General features: G+C 36.8%; 1 protein-coding gene across 2 annotated transcripts in view; it reads right to left on the reverse strand.

Moving 5' to 3' along the window:
* Positions 1-6,213: 6,213 nt before the first annotated feature.
* Nudt9 (nudix hydrolase 9) overlaps positions 6,214-17,893 on the reverse strand; it is a 47,491-nt gene continuing 35,811 nt past the window's right edge. For both annotated transcript variants that reach the window (XM_045143473.1, XM_004661604.2), the window contains 2 exons: positions 16,500-16,584; positions 6,214-6,710 (listed from right to left, as the gene is read on the reverse strand). In XM_045143473.1, the coding sequence (XP_044999408.1) occupies positions 6,532-6,710; positions 16,500-16,584 (264 nt within the window). In that variant the 3' untranslated portion in view covers positions 6,214-6,531. The remainder of the gene's footprint in view (positions 6,711-16,499; positions 16,585-17,893) is intronic.

A 17,893-nucleotide genomic window follows, 5' to 3' on the forward strand; every position in this document is an offset into this window, starting at 1 on the left:
AACCCTACCTCGAAAAAACAAAAAAAGTCTTCTATGCAAGTGAATGAAGAATCAGAAAATGTAGGGTTACAGAAGAAAGGATTTTAGGGAATACAAAAGATTCACTTTTGCTAATGAAGAATTACCACAAATGCATTATACATGAAACAAAATCAAATCTGAATTCCAAAAGATGTTTCTTAATAAAGTACACATAACTTAAAATTTTATTGAGGCCTTTTATTGGTTCAATAAATTATTCAGAATATGAAATTTTCAGTTTATGAAAACTTCAGCCTATGATATTCAGTTTGTGAAAATACAGAAGGAATACTTGGGTATGATTAAATCATGACACAAATTTCCATTTTTCTCTCTAACCATACTTTTCACATGTAAACATTCAATAAGTTGGGATACATCTCAATGAACCAAATATACTTAATCTAAGGTCATCTTTTTCTTTTAAATGCTGTCATTAATAGAACATTTTATAATTAATGGAAATACAATATTTTTTAGCAATAAGGAAGTTAGGATTTAATCATTTGGATGCCTGAAATAAAACTTTCAGGTGTTTTAAATACAGACTGGTTTGATTTATCCTGAAGAATGTTTAAATACACCAAGAAGTTTAAGGTAAAAGAGTAACTTCTGAGACTAGCTAAACAAGAACCTCTCTTTTCAGTTTAAGTAAGTGGTGCTCTTCCCACAACCTACTGTTAAAATATTATGGTCAATTTCCAGTGAGCAAATCACAAGACTAATAGCATGTATAACTAAACATGTTGCTTTTATTAAAAAATGTATTCTTATTTATTTATTTGAGAGAGAGAAAGAGAGAAAGAAAGAGAGACAGGGAGAGTGTGGGCTCTCAGGCTTTGCAAGCAAGCACTTTGAATGAGCTACTCTGCAGCCCCTAAGTAAACATGTTTTAGGGATTACCTTCAATGATTAATAACTGATGATCACAAAACTAACAAGTTCATCCTTACATCCAGTCACAGCTAACCAAATGCCTACCTATGGGTGGAAAGCTCAGGTCCTTTTCTATAGTCACATGAGAGATAAATTCCTGAGTGTGCAGAGACACTAAAAAATACACACTTTTTAGAGCTCATACAAGTTACCAGAGATTTTCCTATTTAAAGCATCCAGAAAGACTCACATAGGATCACCATATCTACATGGTGGGTAGAGTCTCTACCTCTGACAACAACCACTCCCTCAGAGCATTGTTTGTACCTGAGAACTGCCCAGGTTGGCCAGTGTTTAACTTCACTGTTCTGTTCCTTCATGTATTCTGAGAGATAGGCCGCACTACTAGGAGGATTCACCATTTAGGCAGAGTGGTCAATTTCCTGGACAAGCTGCTGAGCTCTTAGGAAGACCACACAGAAGCTACAAAGCAACACTTTTCCAGGGAAATAGCTATGTAAACAAATCCTCCAGACAAAGTCCGTGTCTGCAGATGTACTAAAACATTGGTTCTAGTATAATCCATTTCTGTACTATTTATATCAGTGACAAAAGACAGCAACACTGTGTTTAAGAACAAATGCTATCTTTCAAATATAGTGAATACAGTTACAATATAGAACAGAAAATATTTCTGTGAATGAAAGAAATTTAAGTCTGATAATATTTCATTTAAAAACTACCATGTAAATAAAATGCTAAAATGATTTTGAATAAAATATATCCATATACAAAATATTTTCGCTTATGTACGTATTAAGTCAAAAGATAAGCCCATCAATAGTAACGGTCTTTTCTTCTTTCATAGTTAATCACTTCTATTTTGAACCAACTGCAGGTAAAAGTCTTTTCTAATGCTACTACAAACCACAAACTTACTAACTGGACTGAAAATAATATCTTAATAACTTTTTTTCTTATCTTTAGGGTTTCATTGGGGTAAGATTTTATTTCTGACTATATTGATAAAAGTAAGTGACAATCAGTGTCAGCAAAGGTAAGCGTAATACCTCTGAACTATATATATGACAGCATGAACCCAACTGATATAGCCAACTAGAACTCATGAGTTATGAATTCAGTTTCCCCAAGCCTTTGCATGGAAAATTTTGTATGTCTAAAACAGTATTCTTTCCATAATGCCATGGAAGTTCACAAAATTTAAGTTGATAGAAGCACATGCAATATTAGGTTAAGAACTTTCAAACAGTAAAGTTTACCTCAGACTTATTTTTGTCTCATAGACAATGAGAAAAGGCCTACTGTAAAACTACCAAACTGAGTTCAGCTTGATCTCAAGGCAACATAACATATTTCCCTAGCACAAAACCAGCAGTCTGCTTGGTGGACAGGCTATAAACTCTGAGACTTCTGTTTTAACTTACACTGGCTTTCATTTATAAGTACAAACCAGAAAAGGCCTATTTCTTTAAAAAAAAATAACAAGTCAGCTAATTAATTTTTTATTTGTTTTATCAAGGTAGGGTCTCACTCTAGCATAGGCTGACCTGGACCTCACACTGTAGTCTCAGGCTGACCTCGAACTCAAAGTGATCCTCCAGATCTCTGCCTCCTGAGTGCTGGGATTAAAGGCATATGCCACCATGTCTAGCTTAATTAATGAAATATTACATGGTATTTATTTCAAAGTACCTTGAGAAAGACTGATGTTTTCCCAATAACTTCCCTTCTAGTAAGTTTCACTTCTTAGTACTTTTCACCATTTCAAATATTTGCATCAGGATATCATAGGTCATGTGAAAATAATCAAGGTCCATGTTACAGACAAGATACTTAAGGATTCAACTTGTAAGCGTTTAAGTAACTGAAACACCTTATTTTCTATCTCTAATCCCAAAGTTATACCATTTTTAACACATCAGCAATAGAATACTCGTAAAATGCAAGAGCCAAGTGGGGGTAATGAAGGAATTAGTACAACTTTCATATAACAATAATCTATGTTGTCTATCTGTCTCAACAGAAATAATTCCATTATGCCAGAAGTATAAACGGTTAGTAAAATCTCCAAATATCTTTCAACTATTATCTATTTTTAAATATTTAAATATTTAAATTAACATTATGATGAAAATAGTTTTAAAGGAGAGCAATTTAATTACAACAGGTTTCTTTAATGGATATATGCTTAAATTGGTTTATTAAGTGTGCTAGAGTGTGGGTCCATGGCATAGTGCTTACCTAGTATGTACAAGGCCCTAGGTTTGTTGCCCAGCTTTACGAAAGGATAACAGAGCTTGGAAGATTGCTCAGTGATTAGCCCTAGGTACAAATCCCCAGTACTCACCTAAAGCCAGAGGCAAAAAGTGATGCTTCTGTCTAACATTTGTTTACAGTTGCAAAAAAGTCCTGCTGCACAAGCACACACATACGCATAAATATATTTAAAATAAAATATAAAAATAAAATTTATTTAGTAAAACCTGAGAAATATTTTAGGACATATATCACCAGAGGTTCTAAACATATTAAACATACACTTTTAAGTCAGAGTGTCCTCAAAAACTAGCAAGAATTTTCAGGTTTCCTCTGTAGCCAGCACATGTTTAGCTTTTAAGATAATTGTAATACTATGTAAATTCATCACATGCTGTTTGAGTTTGAAATGTTTTCAAAAGCTTAAGAATGCCTGCTAACAAGACAAATATTGACTGCAGCCATTATCCTTAGACTAATAAATTATGAAATAGATTGTCTTTTCAGCCAAAATATGTACAATATTCCAACAATGCTAACAAATCAGGCAAGGGCTATAAATTCCAAGTCACAAGTGCATAATCTGGGCTAGTGTGGTCACTGCTTAACTAACACATAATTTGCATCACAATATAATGTGTAACATAAACTGTACCCTTTAGCTAACAAATTACAAAGAATTCATAACCTTAGTATAGACTAAAATAGACAAAGAATAGAGTGTCTGGCTAGCTCAGTCATACAGAATGAGATTCTTAAGAGACAAAGATTAAGTGCTGAAACCAGGGAGACTGGGAGTCAAAGTAGTCATAAGTAGACCCTTGGGTAATATTTCAAAATACCAATAGTTTCATCTGTAAAGTGGGATTAGTACCTGGGGGATTAAGTGATATAATCTATTCAGTAAATAATTCCTATGTTACGACTGATCCTACTAAATATCTGTTTAAAAAAAACTGCACAATCCTTTAATACCTAAAACATAAGAAAGTAAATATAAAGGGAATATTACCTAATGATATAGAAGGAGATATTCCTCCAAAAAGGTCTTAAACTAACATTTTAATCTTTTTTTTCTGGATTATAGATGGTGGTTGCTACTTGTCATTATCAGAAGGTCACCTGCGGCTTCTACCTTATCTATAGTTGAAAGTGAAAAACTCCTGTGAAAACTCAAAAAAACATTAAATCTATCAACTGGCTACTTGGTTTAAATATATTAAAATAAAGTTTTAGATATGTCATTATAAATTTCAGCTCAAATATATCAAACTAAACAAAGGTGTTACTTTCATAAAATCACTCAATCTTTCTTAAGAGCTTTTATAAAGGAGTTTCTATTTCAGGTAATTCTGTTTGGTGCCAAGAAGATAGCATGTCTTCCTGCAAAACAGTATAAGTAGAAACAAGTTCCTCCACCCAGCCCCTCATGAGTAGGTCAGCCTCAAGTACATGTCCTCTATGACGTGCACCAGGGACCAGGAATCCATGGATTTTTAAAAATATCTGTCCAGAAGAATTCAAAGAATCTGAAACTCAAACACTTCCAAGTATCTCAGCAAGACTTAGTTACAGTAAGGACAAATGGCCTCATGTCAGGTCAGTTCTGGCTTACCACCAAAAAAGTCCTAACATCAACTCAACCAAAATCAAAACAAAACAAAAGGTCCCCTCTCCCTTTTGTTTTACCTTAGCCATAGTTCTTCTGTTGGCTACAGTGTAATCCTAATGCCTTTTTCAAATAATGAAAAAGATAAAACCCATGTCCCCTTCCCTAAACCTCAGACTTTTCACACATCCCATCTATCCATCTGGAATGGGGCAAGTCTGACATTCCCTCGTTCAGGTTGACCAGTAGTAGATTAACATCATGGAAATTTCCAGTGGATATCATTAGGCAAAATGTGACAGCCACATTCACTGAGAAAAAACAGTGTTACTTCCCCTTCCTCTAACATGTTTCTAAGAGACACCACATCACTATCTCCTGGTCACTGTGATTTATAATACTAATTATGCAGCAATTAAAATACTACCTCAATCCTTATCATCCCCCTTCCAACAAAAGAACACTGGTATACTCAAAGACTATCTTCTGTCCCTGACTGATTTAAACTCATTTTTATTCCATCCCACATGTTTTTGATTTATGACTCACAGTAACTACAATAATGTGAAATCTCTATAAATTACTGCTTATCTGGACATACTATTTTAAATTTAGAAACTCTGAAAATGAAAATATGAACTTTTATCCATTCATCTTGATCTTTTTTTTTTTTATTTATTTGCAAACAGAGAGAAAGACAATGAGAATGGGCACACCAGGGCCTAGTGCCACTGCAAACAAACTACAGATAGCTGTGCCTCTGGCTTTATGTGGGTTCTAGAGATAGAACTCAGGCCATCAGGCTTTGTAAGCAAGTATCTTTAACTGCTGAGCTCTCTCTCCAGTGATTTTTTTATTGACAAAAATAACTGAAATTTCCTTATAAAACTGATGACCCAAAGTCAGGAATCCACAAGCTTCCATCTTTCAAATCAGTCTCAACAAGACTACATGAAGAAAAGTGAGGGCTGGAGAGATGGCTCAGCTGTTAAAGGTACTTGAAAAGCGTGCTGACCCAGGTTAGACCCCATAGTACCCGTGTAAAGCCAGATACACAAAGTAGAATATGTATCTGGAGTTCATTTACTGTGGCAAGAGTCCCGCTCACAAATAAATAAAAAGGAAAGAAACAAACAAACAAACAAAAAGGGAAAGAAAGGAAGAAGAAGAAAGGAAAGAAGGAAGGAAGGAAAGAAGGAAGGAACGGAAGAAAGAAGGAAGGAAGGAAAGAAAGAAAGAAAAAAGAAAGGAAGGAAGGAAATTTTGAGGCAAATAAAGGAAAATCAACATAGGCATTACAATATCCCTCCAACAGTGGCATTCCTCCATTAGGAGCCTGGCATGGCAGGAACATTAGTCATACCTCAGAACACTCCAGAAGTAAAAGCAAACAGATAAGAGCAAGATGGGGGAAAAAGGGTCACAGCCAGTTGAGAATCTATTTTTATTGTATTTGCAATTCTTCAAAAAGAATCAGTTACTTAAATTTGGTTTAAACATGCTTACACAGAATATATACAAAATCTGACTATTTCTAACCTTTTTGACAAGAAAAAAACTGAAAATTTGTTGCTCTATTTCATCATATTTCTCCTTTTATTCTGCCACAAAAACTTCCTAAATATAAACACTTTGAAAGTGAATGAAGTAATTTCCAAGTGACCTTTGTGTAGTGTGAGTTCTGTGTTATTGGTATTGCCTTGTTCATCACATGCTCCTTGTTGGCCTTTGGCTTACATGGAGACACGCTATAGCCCATGGCAGTCAGCTTCTGAGTCCTCACTCCAGTGCGCATCTCGTTTCTCTGCCACAAGTCTGATGAACTGAGAGTGGCTGGCATAAAGCTTGAGTTGATCACTGATGTCCACCCACTTCACTTTTCCAGCATCATCTCCAGCCTCCAGGTTAATATTGTCCATTATTTCTCCTAATTACCAAGGAAACACCATACAAAAAAATAATAATAATAAAGGAATTCATTTCTTTTTCAACAAAATTCTTTATCTTTAAACAGTCTTACTAAAAATAATCTGGAATCTTCACTACATTTTAGATTGCCAAGTACATTAAAAACAGAAAATTCCAAATGTCTAAATGTTAACTATAAGTTCTTAATTATTAGGTGAAGCTACCAATTTTTATCTTTAAGAAAGAATTTCTTTTTTTAAGAAAAGAGATCATGGCTGGGTTTGGTGGTCCATGCATTTAATCCCAGCACTAAGGAGACACAAGTAGAAGGATCACTATGAGTTGGAAGCCCGCCTGAGAATACACAGTGAATTCCAGATTAGCCTGGGCTAGAGTGAGACCCTACCTTGAAAAACAAAGTGAGACAAGTTATATGCGTATGAAACTTTTTATATCAAAATAAATTCCAAAGGAATTAGACGTAAATGTAAAAGAACCAGCAAACACTAACAAAAAAATGTAACTGAACTTTTCTAAGCATAATGCCAAATCAAAAACAATAATATTTATAATTATATTTTATATAAAGATATTTATTAAAATATTTCTAGCTACAGTTAAATGTTATCTATCACTGTTAGGAATGTAAAATGCATATTTTTATAGGACAACTTGGCAATTTTTATCAAGTGTTATAGAAAATAATTTCTCCTTGGTGAGCATTCAATCAATTTATATCAGTGAACCCTATACATCACACTCCATGCTAGACATCACTTTAAACAATTATATAGCTGGGGATATATACCAGTAATAGAACATTTGCCTAGCATATATGAGGCCTTAGATACAATTAGGCTGGTATTGCCATGAGTTCAAGGCCAGCATGAGCTACACATGCTATATAATTAGACCCTGTCTCAAAAGAGAAGGGATGGGAGAGGGAAAGAAAAATAAATATTCAAAGGAAACAGACCACCTGTCAAAGAATTCAAGCATGCAAAGACACCTAACTAGTATGCTATATGTATTTAAATATTACTTGTAAAAAACTGGACAAAAATCAAACTTTTTGTCATATGACACACATTTAAGAATCAACAGATATACCACAGATTCACATAGTCATTAAAAATGAATGTGACTGAACCTGACATGGTGGCACATGCCTATAATCCCAGCCCTTTAGAGGCAAACTCAGGAGTTTGAGGTTTGAGTCTGAGGTCAGCCTGGGCTACATAGTCAAGTTTCAGGTTAGCCAAGGCTATATATCCTATTTCAAAAAACAAAAACAAAGCTTGCAGAGCATCTACAAGTGCAGCCATCAGTCTCTACAACACATTTTCAAGGGAAGCATCAAGCAACACAGTACAATATACACTTTAACTTCTTTATTTCTTAAAAATGCTCCCTACCTCGAAAAATCAAAAAAAGGTTACATATGGGCTGGAGAGATGGCTTAGTGGTTAAGGCACTTGTCTGTGAAGCCTGAGGACCCATGTTCAACTTTCCAGGTCCCACATAAGCTAGACACACAGGGTGATGCAATCACACAAGGTCACACATGTATACAAAGTAGCCCATGTGTGTGGAGTTCAAATTACAGTGGTTGGAGGTCCTGGCATGCCAATTCTCTCTGTCTCTCTCTCATTCACTCACTCTTGCTCTCTTTCATTAAAAAAGTTACATAAAGTCTGAAAAAGATAAAACAAAGTGTTAATAATGGTGGTTTCTTTGGATGATGAAATCATCAGTTTCTAAAATTATTTTGTCCTGCCTGGTTCTCCTGAGGCTGGTGTGGGGTGGCTAAGACCCTGTGCATTTGTGGAGTGAGTAAGCCTAGGTTCCTGGTTCCATTCCCAGGAAGCTCTTATGAGGAAGTTAGGACCCTGCATGCGTGTTCAGTTAGAGTAGAGAGAGTTTCCTATTCCCTAGTGGGGAAGAGAGGGAAACATGAGATCCCCACACAAGATGTGCTGTGGCAGTCTCAAAAATAGCGAGCTATCTGTCTGCAATAATCTCAACCCCAAAATATTTAACCACCATGACAGAGATTCAAACCCCCAAGTGAGATCCCTACTATCCCTCACCTTGCCTCCCATAGTTGCTACAGCCAACCTTACCATGAAGGACCAAGAAATGAGTACCAGAGAGTTAACAGGACTCTCCCTCATCTTTGAAGTGGCCAGGCACTCCAAGACACCACCCAGAATTCCAAGGAGAGTGAATACATAAAAAAGACCCACTAAGGCACAAGAGCACCCAGTCAAAACCTATGAATACACCACCTTCTCACTCCTACCTTGACCAAACCTAAATAAGGAATCAACACACATTCCACAAGAGATACTAATTGTCACAGTGCTAGCAAAACAAGGCAATGACCTCACCATGGGCAAACCCCAACCCCAAACTAAGAATGCAAGACACCAAACCAAAACATCCCCACCTAAGTCACCTAGCTCCCTAATGGAAGCCTCCATTGCAAACAGAGAGGAAACTCCAGTCATAGAACCCCAAAATGAAGCTATGACAAGTATATTCAACAAACTTAATAAGACCATGAATAAAAGGATGGATGAACTAGCTGAAAGCTAAAGTAAACTCAGAGAAGATTTTAAAGCATGGCTAAATGAAGAAAATTAATAACAAGAATTCAAGAATGAACTCAACACATAGCTGAAGGAAACAGAAACAAATCAAACAGAACTCAATACAATCAATCTCAAAAAACTGAAGACAATCAACAAGAACTTGAGAGCATAAAAGATGGCTTAGCGGTTATGGCATTTGCCTAGAAAGTGAAAGGACCCAAGTTCAGCTCCCTAGTACCCACATAAAGCCAGATGTTAAGCCAGATGCACAAGATGCTGGATGTGTCTGGAGTTTGTTTGCAGTGGCTACGGGACCTGGCTCACCCATATTCATTCCCTCCCCCCCCCCTCTCTCTCACTGTCTCTCAAATTAATTAATTATTTAATTTAAAAGTATTTTTTAAAAACTTGGTAGAAGGATAAAGGAAATGGAGAACCACAAATAAATAACCTCAATAAGCATATATAAACTCAATGAAAATATAATAAAGCCGGGCGTGGTGGTGCATGCCTTTATTCCCAGTACTCGGGAGGCAGAAGTAGGAGGATCGCCAAGAGTTCAAGGCCACCCTGAGACTACAGAGTTAATTCCAGGTCAGCCTGGACCCGAGTGAGACCCTCCCTGGAAAAAAAAGAAAATATAATCAAATGCAGGAATGAACTCCAACAAAACAACAAGAAAATTTAATCATGAAATACAACTGGAATTCCATAAAGAGATGGAAATGCTGAAAAGACATAATAGACAACAAAAATGAAATAACTCTTTAAAAGGCTCCTAAGAAAACCTCACCAACAGAGTACACCATATGGAGGATAAACACACAAAACTTGAGGGCAAGACAGAAAAAAAAAAAATTCTAGCAGTCCATAAACAATGATAAATGCCAAAAACCATGTACACAGACTATGAAGGAAATTTGGGACACCCTAAAAGAGACCAAATAATAGGACCATTGGCATACGTGAAGGGGAAGAAATATACACTAAAGGCATAGAAAACATCTTCAACAAAATTACCAAAGAAAATTTCCCTAACATCACAAAAGCAAGCCCCATCAAAGTACAAGAGGTGCTCAGAACACCAAACAGGCAGGACCAGAGAAGAAATTCCCCACATCACATTATAGTTAAAATTCTTAACACTGAAAATATACAAAGAGTTCTAAAAGTTGCAAGAGAAAAACAGCTTATAACATACAAAGATAAACCTAACAGAATTACCTCTGATTTTTAATGGAAACTCTTAAAAACCAGAAAGGACTAGAATGAAGCATTACAGGTCCTTAGAAACCATGGCTGCCAACCCAAAGTACTATACTCAGTAAAATTATCCCTCATAATCAAAGATAAAAGAAAAATTTTCCATAATAAGCCAGCTATATGATTATATGAGCACTAAGTCAATCTTACAGAGAATGTTACACATAATAACCCAAACTGATGAAACAATCACACTCAAGAGTATACAAGAAGGGAAAATAACAACCATGAGTAGAACAAAGATGAAAACTTATAGAGTCCAAGAAAACATCAAACTCCAAAAACCTCCAATTTGAAGGGATTAACTTGCACCTCACAATATAACTCTAAACATCAATGGTATCAATGCCCAATCAAAAGAAACAGAGCTAAAAGCTGGATCAGAAAAATGTGCCCATCCACTTGCTTTCTACAGGAAACTCACCTTACCAATAAAGATAAATAGCACCTTAGGGAGAAAGGATGGAAAAAGATATTCCAAGCTAATGGAAGTAAGAAAAAGGCATGGATAGCTATAGTGCTATCAGACAAAATGGACTTCAAAACAAAAGTCATCAAAAGAGATAAAGAAAGTTTAATGCAATCCCAATCAAAACTCAGCAATATTCTTCGGAGTTAGAAAAAACACTCAAAATTCCTATGGAAGCACAAAAGGCATCAGATAGCTAAAAATGTATTCAGCAAAAGGAATACCTCTGGCAGTATCACCATACCTGATTTCAAGCTATACTATAAGGCAATAGTAATAAAAACACCATGGTACTGGCACATGGATCAGTGGAATATAATTAAGATCCAGGTATGAGCTCAAGTAACTACAACTATCTGATCTTCAACAAAGTGGCCAAGAGTGCTCACTGGAAAAAAGACAGCATCTTCAATAAATGGTGCTCAAGAAACTGGACAGCCACATGTAGAAGATTAAAGTTGGACGAAACTGGACAGCCACATGTAGAAGATTAAAGTTGGACCCCCTCCTCTCACCTTGCGCTAAAATCAACTCCAGATGGACTAAAGACCTGAATATAAGACTTGTAACTCTAAATCAACCAGAAGAGAAGGAAGGGAGAATACTGCAAGATACAGGCATAGGAAAAGACTTTCTGAACAAGACTCCAGAGGCCTAGGGAATTAGGCAAGCACTCAACAATTGGGACCTCATGAAAATTTTAAAAATATATTGTACAATAAATAAGCAAACCAACAACAGCCAATAGACAATCTACTAAATGGGAGAAAATCTTCACTGGCAATACCTCCAATATAGGTTTAATATCTGGAATCGTCAAAGAACTCAAAAACCTAAATAATAAAAAAAATCAAGGACCTCACTCAAAAAAAATGGGACAGAAAATTGAACAGAGAGTTCTGAAAGGAAGAAATAGAAATGGCCCTTAAATACCTGAAGAGATATTCAACATCTCCACTCATCAGGGTAATTCAAATTAAAATGATTATGAGATCCTATCTCACTCCAGTCAAAATGGCAACCATTAAAAATTAAATAGCCAGGGGTGGTGACTTACGCCTTTAATCCCAGCACTCAGGAGGCTTAGATAGGAAGATCACCATGAGTTCGAGGCCAGCCTGAGACTACAGAGTGAATTCCAGGTCAGCCTGAGCTACAGTGAGACCCTGCCTTGAAAAATCAAAATAAATAAATAAATGAAAGCACATGCTGGCGGAGGTATGGGTAACAGGAACCCTCATCCACTGTTGGTGGGAGTGCCCACTTGTACAGCCATGCAAACTTGTATGTAGATTCCTCAAAAGGCTGAAAATAGAACTGCCATTAGATCCAACTATACCTCTTGGGGCCTATCCCAAAGATGCTACTATAACAGACACATTTGCTCAACCATTTTCATTGCTGCTCTATTCACAATATCCAGGAACTAGAAGCACCACAGATGCCCATTAGCAAATGAATGGTTGATGAAGACTGGTACATGTACACAGTGGAATTCTACTCAGTGGTAAGGAAAAAAATGAAACAATCACATTTTCAGGAAAATGGAGGGACTTGAAAAATCATGCTAAATGAGGTCACAACAGGCTCAGGAAGACAAACATCACATGATCTCTCTCACATACAGTCCCTAACCTGGTAAGTGGTAATAAATATCTACAATATGGACATGGCATTAGAATGAAGATAGGAAAAGGGCTGGGTGTGATGGTGCATGCCTTTAATCCCAGCACTTGGGAGGCAGAGGGAGGAAGACTGCTGTGAGTTTGAGGTTACCCTGAGAATACAGAGTGAATTCCAGGTCAGCCTGGGTTAGAGCGAGACCCTACCTTGAAAAAAAAAAGAGAAGGAAAGAAAAAGACAAAGAAATGAAGACAGAAAAAAGGAGAAATAGTAAGGGGAGGGAGGGCTACTGGACAAAAAGTCAATGATAAGCAAAATAAAGGGAAAGGTATGCAAAGACCTAGGGAGTAGAGGAAGGAGGTGGGGTAATGCAAAAAACCAATGGTAACATGAATTAATCCCATAGAAATCTTCTTCCAGGATACCACTCTTCAAGTCATTACTGTGAATAAAAGTGAAGGGGACCTGAGCTCCATAAAGGGAGGAGAAAGCATTGCCCTAATACCATGCATAGGTGCTGGCTGTTAATTCTCAGGGCTGGAATTGGGTTCCCCCCACCCACACAAACAGTGAGTTGTTTGTTGGACAAGGAGATATGAGGGCCCCAAAATAATACAGGCTAATGCCAAAACACTTGGTTACCTTCAAGAGCTAAAAGGAAAGTCCTACTGCTGAAAATGTACACAGCCTGTAACAACAGGACATCAAGAGATCACGCTAGAACTGAGTGGGAATCCAGTTCCTCCCAGATAGCCCTCATAGTGATGGAAAGTGCTATGAGAGTAGCTGGAGAATAATAGTTGCCAACTGATTAAGCAGGTGATTCTGCCAGTTACAAAATCAGCCAGCTGAGCAAGATGTATACACTTGTACAAAAAGCCAATGTAGGTAACCAACTGCTCACAGATTGGACATGAGACCCACTTAGTAAGTGAACCCCTATCTGGCTCTGGTAATAAAGCCAGATTCCCTAGAACTATAAACCAATAGGCTCCAAAGAGTAACTTCAGTGCTCTCTAACAAGAATGGTTGTACACATCAATAATCATTCTAATGACAAGGATTATCCCTTTTTCTCAAACTATTTTCACGTTTAGTTGGAGAATCAGTTCTATTTTACAGATGAAGCAGAATATAAAATAGAACAAGGATACATCAATATATCAAGAAGAGAGAACCAACTGTCTACCAGGAGATGGACAAGTTCCACCTTATCTGCTCAGGCCCAGAGGTCATTAAAGAGGAAGCAGTGACTCAAATACTGCTTTCATAGCAAGCCTGAAAGCCAGTTCCAGGGAAACGGTGACAGACACTGTGGTCACTTAAACCTCATAAAAACAAGAGATTCAGAGTCTACAGAAAAAGTAACATTGAATCAGACCTCTACCTTGCCCACCATGGATCATGGAACATCATGGGAGGGGGTGTGGAAAGACCGTAAGAGCCTCAGAGTGGATGGGAACAGCCTGACGCACCATGTTCCCCGCAGAGTCTGACTGAGGCTTCTTGGTCCCCACAATGAACATCAGTAATCCCACTGAAGACCCTCAGTAGAATTAGGGTGTGGGGAGGGGGTCTTTGTATACAATCTTTTTATTTAAAAAATCAGTACATTTAAAAAGTATTTTCTTCTTTATATATCTATTTTCTAAATAACTTCCAGTTACCTTTAAGTATTTAATAATACTTAACAATAAAGCTATTGCTTAAAAGAATATCTAATATGCCAGCACACAGGTTCTAAATACCAGGGCTAACATGATAGTTCTATGTCTATTCCCACTGTAACTAAAACATCCATTATTGAGAGATGGGGGGGATAAAAAAGTAAAAATGAAGGCAAACATTAAAAAGTATAGATTATTGGGCTGGAAAGAACTTGCCTGTGAAGCCTAAGGACCAAGGTTCAATTCCCCAGTACCCATGTAAAGCCAGATACATAAGTTGGCACATGTGTCTAAAATTAGTTTGCAGTAGCTAGAGGCCATAGCACACCCATTCATTCTCTTGCTCTCTCAAATAAATAAATTAATTAATCAATATTTTAAAAAAATTCAGTATGAGTTATTTAAATACCTTCCTCTAACATTCTAACAACATCTTCAAAGTTCTTTTATTTACCTCCTCTGGTCACTTACAGTACAAAACAAACTTTTTTTTTTTTCTTTTAAGTTTAAAAGAGCTGGGTATGGTGGCAAATGCCCTTAATCTCAGCACTTGGAAAGCAGAATTAGGAAGATCTCCATGAGCTCAAGGCTACCTGAGACTACATAGTCAACTCCAAGTCAGCCTGGGTTAGAGTGACACCCTACCTCAGAAAACAAAAAAAGTTTAAAAAGACATGGTCTGACAGGAAGAGCTCAGCAGTTATTACTTCCACTCCCACAAGAAGGGCTGAACTGAAAATGAACAATTCTTACATCCATCAGAGAACTGAGGTCACAGGGCACTTTGCTACTACCTACCCTCTCTGGCAGAAAAATCCCTTCTTGCAGCAAAAAGGGAAATGAAACTTTTAAAAATTCACCCAGATTATAATTATATGCTCTCATGTAAAACTGTATGACCAAGGGAATGCACAGGTTCCTCAAGACCTTCCAATTAGATTTAAGGAGGGAAGGAGGGGCCAGCAGATGAGAAGTACTTGTGAAGGTCACAGTCTGGAAACACAGGCTCACTGAAATTAAATCATAGGTTTCTCTCTCTCAGGATTCCCCTATGCCCAGAACTCACTACCACAGCAGAAGGATGAAACTACTTAAAGGGTATCTGAGATATTACAAAGTTTCTAAAGAAATCCAAAGAGAAGCACACTATAGGAAATTTTAGGCTGATACCTATAACCTGAAAAATTTAAGCCTCACACTAAAGGCCCATCTGCCTTGACTTCTTTCATCAGATAAATGTCTATCTTTCAAAACTACTAGAAGGCAAACTACAAGGTAAAAAAAAAAAATCTAAAGAAATAAAATAAATATCACAAGCAAAAGTTTTGGAATTGCTAAGCACGCAATTTTTTCTTTTAAGGGATAAACGAGTTGGAGTGGAAGCAGCTAAACATACACTAACTATATAACCACGCTTGGGAGGAAAATTCTTGTTTGAGCCCTACAGGTAGAAAGCCACGTTTGCAGGTTTCTATTATTTCTCAATCCACAACGATGAACTATTGTGAAAGCTTAGAATTGTTGCATAGAGAAAATGGAAATGGAGCTGGGAGTTTTTCCAACTTCAAATAAAAGTGGCAGACCTTCTACTTCTAGTCCATTTTATGAATGACAAGCTAGTCCAAGAAGATAAGTGCCAGGAAAGGCTACACAGCTAAGAAAAGAGCCAAGAGCAGAACATTTAGTCCTCTGAAAATGTGTCCTTACTTCATCATGCCACAAATAAAACCAAACACTTAAAGCATCATCCAGTTTGGCAATAAAATAGGTTTCAAGAGAAGTTCATACTAATTTTTAAGACAGGTTTTTCCACTCCTTTTGTAATGACAGATGTGGCTCTCACAATACATTCAAAATCTTGACACCAGAAAAGACACTCATTTTAAATAATTTACTTATTTGCAAGCAGAGAAAGAGAGATGAATTCCAGATGCATCTGGCTTTATGTGGGTACTAGGGAACTGAACCCACATTGTTAGGCTTGGCAGACAAGTATCTTAGCTGCTGGGCCATCTTTCCAGACCTCTCTATAGTCTTTTAATACTAACAACTTACGTTAACATAAACATAGTCCTAAAATCAACAAGTAATTGGTTAATATGTTACGACAGTCCAGATGTAACCATTCCCTAGTAGACTTTTTGGCTTAAGTTGGTTCTCTAATTCGAGTTGTATAAAAAACATAAAATTACCTGTTTCATCATGGTAGTTCACAGCTTCTGTCTCCATCCATGCATTATCAGTGTTTCGAGGATCATCAACATATCCCTTATATATCTGTTGTTAGAAGAAGGAAGAAAAAAAAAATACTCTAGGGTGAAACAGGAATGAATAGAACAAAAGAATGATACCTTTAGTGAACTGTTTTTGTTTTTATTTTGTACAAATAATGAATATACTTATCCCATTGAGCTATACATTTAAAAATGGTTAAGATAGTATATTTTGTCATGTGTTTTTAACCAAGAAAAAATTTAAAAGAAGCAATGTAAAACCTTTAAGCCAATTGATGGTGGTGCATGACTTTAATCCCAGCACTACAGAGGCAGAGATAGGATGATCACTATGAATTTGAGGCCAACCTAAACTACAGAGTGAGCTGCAGTGAGACCCTACTCAAAACAAAATAAATAAATAAATAATAAATAAAAAGATGTGAGCTCTTTGTAAGGGAATAAAACCTTTAAAGTTTTAAAGCCTGGTGCACACCTTTAATCCTAGCAGAGATAGAAAGATTGCCATTGGTTCAAGGTCAGCCTGGAACTACATAGTGAATTTCAGGTCAGCCTGGAGTGAAACGATACCTCAGAAAAACAACACCCCCCCAAAAAAAACTTTAATATAGCATTATAAAATTGTTTTTAATTTCTCAGGTGGGGCCAATATTCTTTTTGAGGCAGCTTTAAAATTCACAAGACCCTAGTATCATAGCATCTGAGAAAGGCTGGAGCAATATATGCTCAGCATAGCATCTGAGAGGGCCTGGGGCTATACACGCTCAGCAGAGCACCTGCCAGAGGCTGGGGCTATATGTGATCAACTTAGCACCTGAGAGGGTGCTATAGCCTAGTTGCAGAGTGTGCTTGGTATGCAGAAGCCCCTGGGTTCTATCCTTAGCATCAGGGGGTGAAAAACTGGCAGAGTCAGATCTTAAACATATGCTGTTATTAACATTTCATAGTCTAGGTATTTTCTACTGTAATAATTTCTTTGGTTATTATTTCATATATAGAAAGATACATGATTCTAGTTAAGAAAATCTATAGCTAAAACTCAAAATTGAAGCTTAAGCTTATCAATACATGATTTGGAACCAGTAATCAAACCCAAATATAATTCAAAAAGATATATACAATATAATTTTAAAAAACAAAATATTTTTGTGGTGGTTTGATTGAGGTGTTTCCCATAAACTCAAGTGTCCAGAATGCTAAGTTCCCAGCTGATAGAGATTTGGGAATTAACACCTCCTGGAGGCAGTATATTGTTGGGGGCGGGCTTACGGGTGTCATAGCCAGCTCCCCCTTGCTAGTGTTTGGTACATTCTTCTGTTCCTGTTGTCCACCTTATGTGGGCCAGAGGGTGA

The sequence above is a fragment of the Jaculus jaculus genome, chromosome 2 (genome assembly GCF_020740685.1).
Source record: "Jaculus jaculus isolate mJacJac1 chromosome 2, mJacJac1.mat.Y.cur, whole genome shotgun sequence".
In the NCBI taxonomy this organism is placed as follows: domain Eukaryota; kingdom Metazoa; phylum Chordata; class Mammalia; order Rodentia; family Dipodidae; genus Jaculus; species Jaculus jaculus.